We start from the raw sequence: 16,715 nt of genomic DNA, 5'->3' as shown, positions 1-16,715 counted from the left end.
GCGAGCTCCGAAACGCCCACCCATGATCACTTAATTTGAAGATGATGGAGACTTCAATCTTCAGAATATAACCAATGAATTGTGATGAAGGGTTGGATGGTTGGTAGATTGGCATTTAGTATAAATAAATGCCTATGGAGATATACAGGCTATAATAGCTTGCTGTAGCCTGTAGCTGGGCGACCCACGTGGTTCAGTGAGTGGTGATGATGTAAGAATCACGACGTACATATTTTCACGTACGTCTCCCAAACTAAACCCTAAACCCGTGAAAGATTATCAGATTCCAAGAGAAAGAGAAGACAAGCTGTTTACAAATCTGTTTGTGAAAGACAAACCTCATTATGAACATTATTTGCATAATCATCGAGCCAAAAATTTATGATGGGCAAAATTTTTATTTTTTTTACATGACCACACGTTAGGGAGAAAGTGACATCCGCTTTATTAGGTATGGTCTTAGTCGATTGAGTTACTTTTTGAAAACTCCTAATTTTTTTTTTAAAAAATTAATTAAATATAATTTTTTTAATTTTTTTTAAAAAATTATTATTTTTAATTAATTAATTATATTGACACATGTCAAACTGTAATTGGTGCTGACGTGACGTTTTGTCAAATTTTGGACAGAATTTTGAAGGAGGAACTATCTCCGTATTTAAGCAAACCAAAGAGACCTTTTATAAAAGTAAACCCTAAGAGCTAAAAAATAAAGAAGTTAAAGTGAATAAAGTATTTAACCCAAACAAATAATTAATCATAAATAATAAATAATATTCATTAATAGAGAAGTGTATAATAATGAGATTAAAAATGTTAAATTTAAATTTTAGGTTATTGATTAAATTAATAAGCTGAGTGACTAAATTTGTTTGGTTTTAGTTTGCTTTGAGTTAAAGAATAATACTTTTTGGGTATATTCATAGTGCCTTACATAAATAATTAGGATTTAAAGCACTATTCCCAACATGTGCATATTATTTTATATGCACATGTAGTTGTTAAGTTATATTGAATACGGTTTAGGCATGTTAATGAAATTACCACATAGAATATTAAATCATAAACCTTGTAAGTTATGAATTATATTTTATAGCTAGTAATGAATTTGGGCATTACATTTGATAAAACTATAACATATCAATCATGATTATCTATTTTGATCATTAGAAGTTGAGAATTCTCATTAATATATATATATATATATTTTTTTTGATATGTCCACACAAGAGGGGAAGGGGGGATTTGAATTAGTGGCATTCGCTTTATAAGGCATGGTCCTCAGCCGATTGAACTACCCATTAGGGACACTTCCCATTAATATGTTGGTATGGTAACAATGCACTGAACTAGACAAGTGAGTTGTTATTCTATGAACTATGGTCAATATGAAGAACTTGAACTCGCAACTACTTATAAACTCTGTTGATGCACAGTTTTTTTTATGATGACGTGGCACGCCTGACAAGCTTGATTCAACCAACAAATAATTTGAACTGCACAACAAAAAATAAAGAAGGATCGAAGTGACCGGGGTGAGCCGGCGTGAGCACTCCGATTCCTAAGTTCGAATGGGAGAGAGAAAGGATACTATCAACAACTACAGAGCTCAAATAACGGGAGTTGTGATTACCTTTGCTTTGATAGCATGACTTGTATTTATAGGCAGGGAGTGGATTTGATTTCCCACATGTTTTTGAATCTTCCCCTTGATATTAGCTGAACAAACATTTAAATAAAAGATCATGTTTGTTAGTTGTTCCGTGATTCTAGTGGCTTGAGATCAAGGGACCGAGTGAGACTTGGTCGCCTTTGTGACCTTAGATGCTAACTGGCATATCTTCAATGATATGTAGAGGATTTGGATTATAAATAGATATGGTACCTTAATAAATAACAAGATTACTTATTTTCTAACAGCAATATCTTTTAGGATATCGGAGTTATTTCCTTTACCGAGACCTGTATGTCCTGAGTTAGTCTCGGACTTCATGGTCTCGGATTTAGTAGTCTCGGATTTGAGAGGCTCGGCTCACCAGGTCTCGGACGTGAGTCTTGGACTCATGAGTTTTGGGTCCAAGTCTTGGGCTTTCTCAGATTGGGCCTAAAGACGGCTGAAAATTTAAATGGGCTGATCCATGACCCAACAAACTCAATTATGAAGTAGATGTCACTTTGATACATTTAAGAGTGATATATTTCATGGTCAAAATTTTGGTGTTAAATGATTACATGTAGCATTGTGCAAACACTATTTCTCAAGATGAAATCTATAATCACTTTGATTTTAATAAAAAAGATATGAAATATCCCTCGAGATAAATTTAAAAAGAATTAATTATTCTAAATTCATGGCTGGAGTGTTTTAGTGAGTTACTAAAATTAAATATACTAAAAATATGATTTTAAGAGTACATGAATAATTAAGAGATTAAATCAGGAACTCAATGACTAAGAGATAGTAAATTAAAATGAAGTAAAATCTAACTTTAATTCCATTATTGATATTTCACGGAGGGAAAATCGCAATTATAAGATGTCAATTGGAGTTCTGATTAATCAAAATGAATACTAGAATGCAATTACAAATTTTTCATCAAATAAATTGCAATTAATCAGCCTACAAAAAGACATAAGAATGCAAGTATCTTAGGCCTATTAGCGCTAGTTTTATGTTTTCTTTAGGTTCATTCTCAAGCTAATTATTATCCTTTAAAGGGCTTGACCAAATTGCACAATGAACCCTCTCAAGCGGTCGTGTATACTGTGATAAGGTTTAGTCATGCTTATGCAAAGAAACTTAGTCCTACCCTCACTTGGAAACATAAGCATATTTAATGGGGTCATATGTAGGCATTAGAGCCCACACTCTTGGTCTCATAATAAGAATTGAAAACATGGTTTAGTGGTCTCAAAACCCTAGCCTACACATGAAAATTGAGGAGCAAGAGGATTCGATTCAACCCCAAAACACCAAGTAACCTACTTTGTGAGGAAATATCTCTAGTCCTACAATTTTTTGTTTTGCACTTGATAATTTTTCTTCTGTGTATATATATATATATATATACACACATTTAATTGTATGGACAAAAAATGAAAACCGAACATTTCATTTCAATATATTTGCGCGGACGGAAGCAGAAATTGCTATATGCCAACATCTACAGCAGTGTCTATTTATAAACTGCACAAAACTGAGAAACATCCAAATGAATGAAAACTCAAAAAGAGAACCTTATTTTGAAAACATTGGAATGTTTTAGTTTGGAACTGTGCATTCAAACACCAACGCCACAAATGATCTTCACACATGGTTTCTGTCCTGAAAATATACATTTTACCCACTGTATTTACCGACAATATTTACACAACCATAAACAGACCTTGGCAGCTAAACAAATGGTGAAAACGACTGTAGACTTCCAGGTTCTCAAACAGCCCAAAGGAATTTGAAGTACAACTTCACATGATTCCAGGAGTTAGTGTATGTAGCCTAACGAGTAGGGCCTAAAAGAGAGAGAAGAAAGGCCCTGTAATGGCCTGATGTCTCTGAGTTCACAGCATCATTCAAAAATTTTCCATGTTTCCTCTGGTACTCTGCCTTTATATACTGCATATCAATCTCAGCCCTCGTAACAACTATCCTTATAAGTGTTGTGTCGTCTGTTCCCAAACCCTTCATTGCCTTGTGCAAAACCTGCAAATTCTTTTATTGTTTAGTTTCCATTGCAGAAGAAATAAAATGGAACTCAACATATTGATTTTTCAATAATTTGCAAAAGTTGAACATATCCTTATAAGGTTGCCATGGCATGCCTGTTGCCCCCGGAGCACCAACTCAGGAGCCTTGTTATGCACATTCATGCCTCTCATGTCCATGTGTGTTGATGGTGCAAAGATCAGCATGCTGGTGATGGTGCTGCTTTTGGCCACACTCTGAGCATCAACTCAGAACCTTGTTCAATCCATGGCATGTCTTCACATGCCCATCGGTGATATGGCGGAATGGGTGAAAGGTATCACCACATGCCACCACACAACCAGCATGTTAGGCCTATGACAAACCACCTACACCCGAATAAGCCAACATCCTCGCAGGTAGGGTTACACCAGCACATTCCTCTCAGGTTTCCACAACTTGGATAGCCATCACAAATAATGGAGGTATTCTGGGTTTGCCCCACAACAAATTAAAGTGTTATCCGCAAACAGAAGATGGGAGATGATAAGCCCACCAACATTCCTAGACCTCACAGGAAAGCTTGATAAAAAATAAAAATAAAAACACCCAATTCACTGTAGAATAGATCAATTTACTTAAAGCCTTCATAACAATGACAAACAACATAGAAGACACAGAGTCTTCGTATCTTAGGCCACAAGAACTATTAATCCCGCCGTAGTGCTTTTCACCAAGACCGAAAAATGCAACTAAAAATTACAATGAGTTATCAAATTACACAATTTCTCCCCAAAACCGCAGCTCCTCAGCATATGCAACAAAAAGCTCCAATTCACATGATCCTAAGCCTTTTCAATATCCAAATTCAGAGCACACCTAGCTCCCCGGATTTGATCATGCTATCAAGGCATTCATTACTACTAATAACAAAATCTAGATTTTTCCTTCCTCCATTGAGTGCATTCTAAGAGTTGCAATTAATTTTCTCTAGAACCATTTTCAACCTGTTGGCAAGTACTTTGGCAACAATTTTGTAAACTCTACCAACTAGACTAATAGGGCAAAAAATTTTAATATCAATATCCCCTGATTTTTTTCGAAATGAGTGGTGGAGATAGTTGCATTAGACTTCTTTCAAACTTGCCTCCAGCATGGAAGTCATGGAAAATCTTCATTGTATCATATTTTAAAACATCCCGACAAGCTTGGAAGAACACCATAGAAAAACCCTCGGTGCTCAGGGCCATATTACTGTTGAAGGCTTTTACCACCTCAAAAACCTCACCTTTCTCAAACACTCTCCAACCAATTAGCCTCAACGTCACTAATGGATTCAAAAAAAGGTCATCCAACGTAGACCACCAACTAAATTGTTTAGTACACAAACTATTATTTACTACACAATGTGTTCTCTAATCTCAGAATGATTTGTAGAAATTGTACATTTAACCATCAAAGATTCAATGGAATTATTTTTTCTGTTTGATTTGGTACTCAATGGAAAAACTCCGTGCACTTGTCAGTCTCTCTTAACCATAACGCCCTTGATTTCTACTTACAACCCACCTCCTCCATTAGAGTTTTTTTTTGATAACTCTCCAAATCACTTATAACTCTAGCCTTCCTCAATTTCTCCTCATCACATAAAGCTCTTTCTTCATACAGAAGATCAAGATCTCATAACTTATCCAAAAGCTTTTTTTTTTTTTCGTCTCTACATTCCCAAACACCTCCTCATTTCAGATTTTAAATTAGCTTTCAAAGCCTTAAGTTTACGAACGAAAATGAAACTCGAAGAACCTTGAAAGTGGTAAGAAGTCCACCACTGGTTCACCCTTTCCACAAATTGCTATGATTTTAACCACATATTCTCAAGCGTAAAATGCCTTTTACCTTCGTGAAATTCTCCGCAATCAAGAAAAATGGGGAAATGATTTGAGCAAAGACTTTGCAACCACTTCTGGGACACTTCGGAAACTGGGCTTCCCAATAAGGAGAGACTAGAAACCTGCCTATTCTAGACCTAGAGGGAGGATCCCAGTTGTTCGACCATATAAAAGTTCTGCCTATAAGAGGAATATCCATCAGACTCAGATCAAAAATGAAGTCTGAGAACTCCATATCTGAACAAAATCATACTTCACCCGATCTCTCACTAGAAAAATGAGTGACGTTGAAGTCTCTCCCAATGCACCACCACAAGTTCCACCAACTGAGCAAACCAGCAAATTCATCCCACAAAAACCTTCTATCACAATCAAAGTTAGGACCATAGGCACCAGCAAAAGCCCAAGTAAATTGATCTTTGACATTTCTAAAAGAACAAGCAACAGTAAACTCCCCTGCACTCCTATAATTTTTCCTCCACCCTCCTATCCCACAAGCAAAATCACATGAAGCCTCTCTTGAGTCTAAACAACACCAATGTTGGCAGCCCCGTATCTTTCTTTGCACCATCTTAATCTTCCTTGAGTGCCTTGAATTTGGAAACCGGATATTTATAGCAAGGGGAAAATACACTTTACCACACTGAACTATCCACCCATTTGCACTTTGACATCCAATGTTTAAAAAGTGAGACTTGACCCCCTCAAAGTTTAACACAGTAACAAAAAAACCCATCCGTTTATTTTGGCCATCACTTTGACAGAAACCTAGTCACGTGCATGGCACGTGACACTTTTCAACAAAAAAGTTCAAAAATGCCCTCGGGGGTTAAGGTGTAAACAAAAATTACCTTAGTACTAAAAAGATAATTAACCCGAGTTTTTTGTTTTAGTTTAGTTTTATATATATATCCTTTTTTTTTTTCTTTTTTTTTTCTTCTTTTATTTATGTGTACACTTTACCCCCAGATGGCATTTTCGAACTTTTTGGTTGAAAAGTGTCACGTGCCACTCACGTGACTAGGTTTCCGTTCAAAGTGACGGCCAAAATAAAGAGATGGGTTTTTTTGTCACTGTGTTAAACTTTGAGGGGGTCAAGTGTCACTTTTTAAACATTGGACGTCAAAGTACAAATGGGAGGATAGTTCAAGGGGGTAAAGTGTATTTTTCCCTTATAGTAATTATGCCAATAAGAAGAAAATCTAAGATTCCATAATATGATTTGTCCTAATACCAAATCAATATAGTAGAGAATAGGAAAATCTGTCTGCAAGTGGAGCTCATGTACAACATGATATTAAGATGCATCTTACGAGATTTTGATGGTCAACTAATTAAGTCTTGGGTTAAAATAGTCTTAAATTTAGTAATTGCTTTGGTTATGAATATTTTTATATGCTGCAGCAGATAATGAAACTTTATAAAATTCTTGTCTATAATTTTATTTTTGAGGGTTAGTTTTTCAATTATGTGTCTAGATTATTTTAAAAATTTTAATAGTATTAGGAGTCTTTGATTGAGTTTTATTAATAATTTGTTAAGTGGTCAAATTAGAAGTCCTAGTTCTAGTATGTTAAGTAAAAGTCAATATATTTATATACGGTTCATTCTAATAAGAAATATCATACTTTTAAAATGGAACTAGTTTTGAGTGTTGCGACAAAGTTTCCTAGCATGTTCTCTATTTTTCTTCCTTTTTCCTTCTTCACTGTACCATCAAAGGTGCTGTTCATGGGTACTTATCACAGGTACTGAATAATCACAAACTGTTCTCTTTTCTTCTCTCTTTTGCAACTCCAATCAAGTCTTTATCCTTGCACATCAAAACCCAAAAACCCCACTTATTTTCCCTTCTAACTAGCCATCAAATAACCTATCAAACCAGCCATAAACTCCTATATGCAGCCACTATCCAGATTTTTCCAGCAACCTGTTTGCTTCAAGAAATAGCACTCTTGCCCTTATTCCCCATTGTTTCAAAACCCTCATCAATCTTTAAACATTAACCTTTTTTCTCCTAAATTCTAAACCCTAGATCCAAAGATTCTCTTCTAAGTATATTATGAGTATACAATTTTTATATCCATCCAATAAAACCTTAGAGCAAAGATATGTAAAAAATAGAAGGAAAGGAAATTCATCCATCAAATTTCAGAATTTACTTGTTAGATGACATCATGAGAAAACATCAGGAAATTGTTGGACAAAAATGTGTGGAAAAATGCAAAATTAATACCTTTGCAAAATACTTTCCCGGATTGTGAGCACATTGTAAGATAGTCAAAAGGGCATACTCAAAGTGTCCAGATGTTTCTTTTTTCACTGCCTGCAATAAGTCAAGTTTTCTTGAGAAATGGATCAAAGGATGTTGAAGGGAAAGATGGCTAAACAGTGCACTATAGGCATACCTTTTTCAATGCGTTTCCATAAATATCATAGTAAGCAGAATCAACTGCAGCCAAATGTGCCCTGCTTCTTTCACTGAAAATGTGTATGAAAGTCTTCTCATCAGTTCCCAGTCTCTTCTCCCCGGCTTTAAAGAGAGCTTTTGCATCCTTCTCTACCATCACTCTATCAACTTCCAGGCCTTCATAGCGTGGTGTAGTTGCATACGCAAGCAGTAACTATAGAAAGATTATTTAAATCATGACACTGCTTATTTAAATACTGAAAATCCAAACAAGAACATCAATACAGATTGGTTTTTGCCCGTCCGTGGTGGGCCGAGGGGGTTAAGGTTCTGATGCTGCTAAACTATATTCCTTTTAAAAATCGACAAAACCCCCTATTGTTCGCAACAGAACAGCTATGTATAGAGAACAGACTAAGTAAAAGGCATTGATGAGGCATTAAAGAATGATGACTTTATTTCTGATTTATTCAACTGTTTCTTTCCCTTTATACACCAACAAGTGGATGTTCATAAGCCCTTTAGAAACACATTATTGTTACTTCTAACTCATACAGGAAAAGAAACATTATAGCTCTGAAGCAAATTCTCTCCTACATCATGTTCCCATTAGGTTTCAATATACAAAAATTTAGCCGAAATCAGTGCAGTCATCTTCAGATTGACTTGGAAATAGAACATTTTAGCACCAATGACATACATGAAGACAAACTGGTTTAGTGATGCAGCTAACTTAAACACAAACTTTCTTTCAACATGCTACTTTTACTAAAAGTTTGGGACAGAACCTCAAAGGAGATTGTTATTTGATCCATCTAGATAATAGAGAACTCATCATTTATGAATATCAAGAAGTAAAAAAGTACAAAGAACGAATTGAACTGCTAAACTATTAAGCTAGAGACTGGAGAATTAAGCAACTTAATAACAACATAACCAGAGAGAGAAAGGATGACCTTTTTATGATCTCCAGAGGCTTGATATTCAATGTCATGCTCAAGGTACACACCAAACATTGCAAAATAAGCTTGTTTAAATTGTAGAATCTGAGATGGTGTTCGAGAACATATTACTTCAGTAGCAGCTTTGAGATCAATAATGTCACCACTCAAGGCCTGCCTCACTATGGTAGCATCCCGTGCCACAGGATCATGCATCCAGAGTAAAACTGCTCTCTGACACAACCAAAAACATCAAAAAAACAAACGAAAAATCAAATGAGAACCCAAAATAAGAGCAGAAAATTGGTAGTGGAATACAACTTGCACATTTGCACAAGAGAGAGAGAGAGAGAGAGATGGATCCACCTGTTACTAATCCATAGTTCAAAAAAAAGACAAAAAGTACCAAACATAAGGAATATGAATTTGCAGAAAAGTGGGAAGAAACCACCAAAAAGCCTCCCGTATACCTTGACATTGCCACTAAGCTCTGAAGATAAACGTTTGTTAAGCTCCGCAGAATACATGGTTCTATATTCTTGTTGAATGAGAGCACGCTGTGTTGCATCCCGATGAGCAAGAATATTGATAACTGCTGCAGTGTCACAACCAAATCCTGCAAAGAAGATGGATGAATAGGTTAAGTGAAGTCTAAAAATAATTAACCAAATAAAGAGCATAGATATGTATTATAAAAACTTACCTGCTTAAAATGAAATAAGATTACTTATAAATGGAGCAGCAAAGTGTCTTGTCCCAGGACTATTATAACAAGCATAGATATGTATTTGAGAAGGGAAGGTTAATTGTACAATTGATGCTACATGAAACAGACCTTTCATACCCTCATATTTTTGGCAATCACTCTAAAATTACTCCAACTCTAAAAACTGGATTGGATTCAGGTGCAAAATGGAGATGAATGTGAAATCTATCATTACTGCTCCCTTTTTCTGGGTCCTTCCCCATCTAATGGAGGAGCTTTGCAGACCTCCATTAAAGATATGATCACTAATGTAGGTTAAATAGGTTAAAAAGTTTCGGGTTATTATTAGATTTACAATCAAAGCATTAAATACCCAGAAAAAGGAGCCTGATAATGGATAACATGGCATGAAAGATATTGGCATGAGAAATGAACCCACATCAAGATTCTGTTCGATCAATGCAGACAAGCTTACACCAAAAGTGCTTGCACAAAAGATTTTAAGGTTTTGCTTCATATTTGTCAGTGCAGAGAGACAACAAAGGAGAGAATCTCAAAAGGAAAGAGGCCAAAGTTGACTCAAGATTCCACATTTGACGGTACCCTTTATACCATAAACAGCAAACAAGGCTAATTTGAGAACAGGATTTCTTATATAATTGTTGACTCAGGATTTCTTATACCCTTTATTAAAAATTTCTTTTCTTATAGCTTTATGCGTGCAATTTCAAAGCAGTACGAAGAAATATTCCATTTTTCGAATTTTGTCGCCCAGCAATTCGAAGTTTCTACGAATAAACGCTTTCCACGTCATTTTTCTTTTACATTTTAGAGAGGAAAAAAAACAAACCAGAACCGTTTGGATTCTGCCACCACCAAATCTCCCTATCTCTCTCTCGATTTCTTGGCCACTTTTTTTTTTTTTTTTTTTTTTTTTGTCTTTTGCTTTTATTTCTTTTTCTCTATAGCGGAGAAAAAAAAAACACCCTGAAAGGCAAAGAGAGAGACAGAGACAGAGAGCAGGAAGATGTGCAATGTAAGGACAAACTAAAAACACAGAAGTTCAACAAAGAAAAAAAAAACAAAAAACAAAAAACAAAAGCAGACAAAAAAGAAAGCAAAGGATTACCTTTGAAAGCACGGTAGAGTTGGATAGCGTCGTCACGAGGCGTTGTTAGAACCGGAGGTATGGTCACGGTTGACATTGTCTCTCTCTCTCTCTGTGTTTCTCTCAAAGACCAGAGCAGATGGGGGGCAGCAGGTAGAAAACCTTAATTGAGGAAGCAGGAGAGGAAGCGTTACTTTTCTCAACCGTGACCATACCTCCGCCCAATAAGTACGCGACAACAACCCAGAAGTTTTTTAATTTTTGGGAAAAAGCACTTGTACTTGCACCCAACTTTCAAAATTCAAACCAAAAACAGTGAAGGTTAGGAACCACACGTTTTTTCTTTTTCCTTTTGAACATTGACCCCATTATCCATTGACGATTTCACCCCGGTCGTTGATTTTTTTCTCTTCAAATTTTCAAACCTAATTTGATTTACATCCGATTCTTTATTAATTTTTTTAAAAAAAACATACATATATTCTACTATCACAAAATATGTACGGTCCCTCAAATTAAATATTACATATATTGTCCCTTTCAAACTATTAATGTTGATGCACTTTTCCGACTAGCAACCACCAAATATAAAAGACCTACAAAACAAAGAAAGAGTAAGCCCAAGAGCTTGTAAGAGCATTCCTCACAAGTTTATTAAATTTTACTCACCAAAATAATTAAAAATATATTTTTAGTTATTTTAACTCATTTTTTTGAAACACTTTAACAGCTTCACTATTTTAACAATCTACTTTCATTATTTTATTTAAATATTCTTTTTCAAAGATTTATTTATTCTTTTTTAACTATTAAAGGAAGAGAGAAAAATGAAAAGTAAAAAGGTAGAGAGAAAAATGAATTGTTTAATCAATAAATGAGTGAATAGTAATTTTTAAATTTGGTGAATACTATTCACCTCACTACTTTTTTTTGTTAAAGTAATGAGGTTGAAAAGTTAACATTTATGCCATTTTTGTTAAATTGCCTCACCAAAATAACCAAAAAATGGTTTTGGTGAGGCTGTAAGGAGTGCTCTAAGTGTGAGCCTGCGGGAGATAACTCTGATGCTTAAAAGCATCTCCAACAGTAAGAAGTATTCTACCTAGTCAAAAAGCACAATTCTCTATTTTAGCTACTCATTTTTTAATACTAACTCCAACAAATTCTTTATTTCATTCTCTACTTTTTTAAAATATTATTTTTAATCTTTATTTTTTCTTTTCTTTTTCTAGTCTCCATTCATCATCTGAATCATTTCTCAATTCTCAGCTCCTATATGAACCCCTTCCTCCTCTCCTTGGTATGATTTCTATTACCACCCATGCCCTTGTGGGTCATGTTGAGAAGGGAATAGCAAAGCAGTCGAGAAATCTATGCCCTCTTGGGTCATGCTCTCTTGGTCAGAAATCTACTAGGGCAGCAAGGACGACATCAAAACAATAACAATGGCAATAATGTTGAGAAATAAGAATCGCAATAACAATGGGAACTAATATTGCCAGCGTCTCAACAAAAATGGAATGTAGATGAACTTTCCTATTGGAGAAAGTGAGTCTCCAAAGGACCAAGGATGGTTGAGCCGAACCAGGCCGTCGAAGGACGGAGAGAAGAGAGAGAAAAAATATTAAAAAAATTGAACATTGTGCTATAGTGAATAGTAAGAAGTTGCTATTCACTGTAGCAAAATATGTAGTTTACCAACATGTACACCATAAATTAAAGTTTTCTCTTTAGGGTTTCCACGACCTAGAGGAGAAGTAGGTTTTCTCATGTCTTTCACGACGGTGAGGTGCAAATAGATCGCAAGCAGCAGAACACCAATCCACGCAGAAGAATGAATAGGGGGAGTATGGCAGATGATCTCTCAAAACTCTAGGACAACTTTTCTCTGTAGAAGGAGGAGAGTATCGGAGTTGAGATACAGGAGGAAGTGTTGGTAGGAGTGGTTAGTAAGGGGCAAGAATGTTTGGTTGGAAAGCTGATTGCAGACCGTATTATCAACAAAGAAACAATAAAATCAAAGCTCTTCAGGGGATGGAAACCCATCGGATCCCTAACGTTCAGGGTGTTGGGAGATAACATCTTTTTCATCAAGTTTGAAAACTTTTGGGACAAAGCAAGGGTCCTAGAGGGAAGACCATGGATCTTTGAAGGAAGTCTTTTCTTTGTAGAAGACTTTGAAGGGTTAATGCCTCCAACTCAAATGGATTTCACGGCTGCCACTTTTTGGGTTTAGATGTTCAACCTGCCCTTGGCATGCATGGAGGAGAAAACAGGGTTAAAACTTGGTATGTCGGTGGGCATAGTGGAGGAAGTTGACACATACAAAGACGGTATAGGCTGGGGGGAATACTTGCGCGTTAAAATAAAGATCAATGTACCAAAGCCTCTTGCACGAGGAAGGATTTTAAAGTCGAAGACCCAGTCGATTTGGATTGCTTTTCAATATGAGAAGATACCTAAATTTTGCTTCCACTGTGGAAGGATAAGCCATGGAGGAATGGGATCCCTAAATATGAGCCAAGGGGCGGGGGTGTTCAAGGGAGCAAAAAAACCCCCAGTTTGGCCCTTGGCTGAGAGCTAGTTAACCAAACAGATGGGCAGAAAGGGAGTTGGGGTGGCGTGAAAGGGGGGACGTATCACCAGAAGGGAGTTACTGGAGGAGGGAGGAAGGCCCATGGGAAGAGGAGCACCAAGATCGCTCTCACCTGGCGAGACGTTTCGGTGAGGATTCTCGGGACATGAATGAGGGAAATTCCACTAATTCCGCACAGGCAGTTATGGAGAATCTTCAATCAGGAAAATTTTTCCAATCTAGGGGAGATGACATAGACATAAATATGGAAGGTACCAAAGTGAGGGAGCAAATCAAGTAGAATCATTGTAGGGGACCCTTTAATTTATAAGGCCTACGATCTTGAGAGCCAATTTTTGCATGAGGGGGACCCTGTTGTGCCAAATACCAACCTAAATTAATAGGCAAATACTTGGTATGTTTTACTCGCAAGTGCACAACATCAAACGATAGTATAACAGGCAAATACGAGATCATTCCCACGAGGATTGGTAAATTATGTTTAGAAGTAATTTTCTATTTAATCAAACAAATAAAATTCAATTGTCATGATTGAATTAAAATAAAGAAATAAAATAAAAGATAAACTAAAACTAAAAAAGGATTAGGGTTTCGATATTTACCACTAATCAGACTAATTAAGATAACAATATGCCAATGCGTCAATCATACCGGTATATTTAATCTTTGCCAACCTAAGGGCATGGGTGTATACTTCTTAACCTATAGATTTTCCTAAGCAACGAATTGGGCATGGGTGTATACTCTAATTATTTTCTTTCTTAAATGATTTAGCATGGGTGTATACTAAGTTGTTCTTTAAGAAAGTATAAATCTATGGAAATCGACAAACACACGGAACCTAGGGCATGGGTGTATACTCCCGATTTTCCATGTTGATTAACCCAAGAACCCGGTGTGGATTTCTTCTGTTACTCTTATTAAACGCAGGACTCGGTCATCCAAATTGATTTAATTAACAAGTTCATACCACATGCATATGTTGATCAGACAAACACATATGAGGAATTCAAGATAACATTAATTAATCAAGTTAAATACACCAAAATATAATTGTAGTAAGGCGCCAATATTAAATCATAAATAGTCAAGACTAGGGCTTCAATCTAGCCCCAATTAAAATATAAACTACATAACAAAATAAAAGGTGGAAGAGAAGAAAAACCCAAAGTCCTTTTAATCTAGCCTTCAATTCCTTTCCAAAGCTTATGCCTCTTTCTCCACACTTTTTCCTAGAAGTTAAGAGGTTTATTTATAGGCCTTAGGAGAGTCCTAGAAGCCCTAGTAAGCCTAGGAAATTTTGAGATTTAAGTCTTAGTACAATTAGGATAAAGAAAACCTAAGTCCAAATCGGAATAGGATTCGTCCAGAATTGCCTTCCTATCTTGCAGGGTGATTTTGGCATATCGGAAATCCGATTTAGGAAAATTCTATTTCAAAATGATTTGTAGCATGTTGAGCTAGCTTTTCAATGCCACTTGAATCACCTTAATTGGATATTTGAGCTGAAAGTTATGATTAAAATACCGAGATATATGCAGAATCCAAATTTGAATTCAATCCGATTTTGACTCTAATTTGAGAAATTCCGATTTAATCATTTCCTTTATTTGATTAAACTTAACCACATCATATAGGTCGTCTATTATGATTGGTTAAGCTTAATTATATCTTCTAGGTCTTCCCAATTTGCCCTTTAAGGTTGAAACTTCTTCGGAAACACTTTCTTTTCTTCCATGACCTATAAAACAAAGAAAGTACAAAAAAGAGATAAAATTGCACAAACTAACAAAATTAAGGAATTAACAAATATAAATTAAGGGGGTGAAATACATATATTTTAGCACTTATCACACTCCCAAACTTATATATTGCTAGTCCCTTAGCAATACGAAACTAAAAACAAAATGAAAAACAAAAAACAAAAAGATAAATCCTTCTTTCGTGGGATGTACGATTGCATTTAACATATGCAACAAGCCTTTTAAACCTCTAAGCATTCCCTAGAGGACGAGTGAAGTCTCGTGAGGGTTTTCCAGGAATGTTACCAACAAATATTATGCACAACTCATGTTATCCAAAAATTAAGGTATCACTCAAAATCATGATTCTCATTCATTAGCAAGCTTAAAAAGATAAACTCTATATTCACAATGAATTGGAATTTTAAAATTTAATCACTTACAAAAGACATGTTAAAGCATCACAAGTTCGAAACAGTGCAAAGTGAACTAGCACATAAATATGAAGCTTCCAATTATTTTCAATGTGCAATGTCTCAATATCTCAAAGTTCACTGAAATCCCTATTAGAATGAACAAAACTGGCATTTTTTTTTTCTTCATCAGGTTGTGCAATGTTTGGTTTCCTTAAGCTTTCTAATTGACACATGTAACGAGTGTTAAGTCAATGACTCCCAAACAAAATGGTTTTAGGGTATTAGGTGTAGAGACACCTCTAGGACTTAGTAACTCGAGTCAAAAAGATTACGAAACCAAACTAACCATGACATTAACCAAATCAAAATTCTTCACATTTTGACGTGAATACTCAATGCTTTACGGCAAGATGTCCAGTTACTTAGTGAAAAGTTTATGAATGATTTTTTTTTTTTTTTTTTTTTTTTTTTTCATTTTATATATATATATATATATATATATATATATATATATATATATATATATATATATATATATATGTGTGTGTGTGTGTGTGCCAAAGTATCCATCTAATAAGTCATCCAGTTTCACAAAAGACATAAAAACACACACATCAGACTTCATGTCATACCCCACAAATTATGCGTTAATGTGCTTGTCTAAGATCATATCAAACATATGAATTCTCAACTGTCCTAAGCAAGTAGCCAAACTGAAAAACTCAATTATCAGATCATGTGTTCAAAATTTTAAGCTCACCAATGAAATCAAATCACAATTTTTAAGATCAACCAAAATTTCAAGACAAACATGATTATGCATATTTTTTTTTTCTTTTCATAAACAACAAAAATAAAAATGAAGTAAAATTGGGACAATTTTTTTTTTTTCTTTTCACAAAAAATAAAAATAAAATAAAACTGGGACAAAGTGCGTGTAAAGTGTCCCACATACCCCCAAACTTAAATTACACATTGTCCCCAATGTGTCTATAATATGGAAAGAATTTACCAGGATATGGACGAAATTGCCTGAAATAGCATGGCTCATAGCACATCCCCAAACTTGAATTGAAGCACACTTGTCCCTACAAAATAAAACATTAAACAAATAAAAAGAAAACAAAAGTAAAACTAAAGACAAAAATAAATTGAAAAACAAATAGAAAAATAACAGGATAAACTATGGGGTGCCTCCTATGAGCGCTAAGTTTAACGTTTTCAG

The 16,715-nt window shown here is 35.2% G+C and overlaps 1 protein-coding gene across 3 annotated transcripts; it reads right to left on the bottom strand.

Moving 5' to 3' along the window:
- Window positions 1–3,213: 3,213 nt before the first annotated feature.
- On the bottom strand, window positions 3,214–11,028 carry ANN5 (annexin 5). Of its 3 annotated transcripts, XR_015911924.1 has the most exons (7): window positions 10,758–11,028; window positions 9,393–9,538; window positions 8,938–9,156; window positions 7,980–8,195; window positions 7,808–7,897; window positions 3,820–4,172; window positions 3,612–3,700 (listed from the first exon to the last, which is right to left on the bottom strand). XR_015911924.1 is itself a non-coding variant. In XM_059590255.2 (6 exons), the coding sequence occupies exons 1-6, from the start codon at window positions 10,831–10,833 to the stop codon at window positions 3,497–3,499; spliced, it is 951 nt and encodes a 316-aa protein (XP_059446238.1). In that variant the 5' UTR covers window positions 10,834–11,013; the 3' UTR covers window positions 3,214–3,496. The 3 variants fall into 3 exon arrangements, 2 of the variants coding, with proteins under 2 accessions (XP_059446238.1, XP_059446240.1); XM_059590255.2 differs by lacking the exon at window positions 3,820–4,172 and having other exon boundaries at window positions 3,214–3,700; window positions 10,758–11,013; XM_059590257.2 differs by having other exon boundaries at window positions 3,684–4,172.
- Between the last annotated feature and the right edge of the window lie 5,687 nt (window positions 11,029–16,715).

The sequence above is a fragment of the Corylus avellana genome, chromosome 4 (genome assembly GCF_965113065.1).
Source record: "Corylus avellana chromosome 4, dhCorAvel1.hap1.2, whole genome shotgun sequence".
NCBI lineage: Eukaryota > Viridiplantae > Streptophyta > Magnoliopsida > Fagales > Betulaceae > Corylus > Corylus avellana.
This window is presented reverse-complemented; position numbering and strand designations above follow the sequence as displayed.

What these genes read in the sequence shown, in the direction of transcription:
- ANN5 (XM_059590255.2), bottom strand. Translation starts at nt 10,833, where the DNA reads ATGTCAACCGTGACCATACCTCCGGTTCTAACAACGCCTCGTGACGAC. An exon ending in ACTCTACCGTGCTTTCAAAG is followed by an intron (nt 9,539 to 10,757) that starts GTAATCCTTTGC and finishes TCTTCTTTGCAG; the next exon opens with GATTTGGTTGTGACACTGCA. An exon ending in CGGGAAAGTATTTTGCAAAG is followed by an intron (nt 3,701 to 7,807) that starts GTATTAATTTTG and finishes AAGAATTTGCAG; the next exon opens with GTTTTGCACAAGGCAATGAA.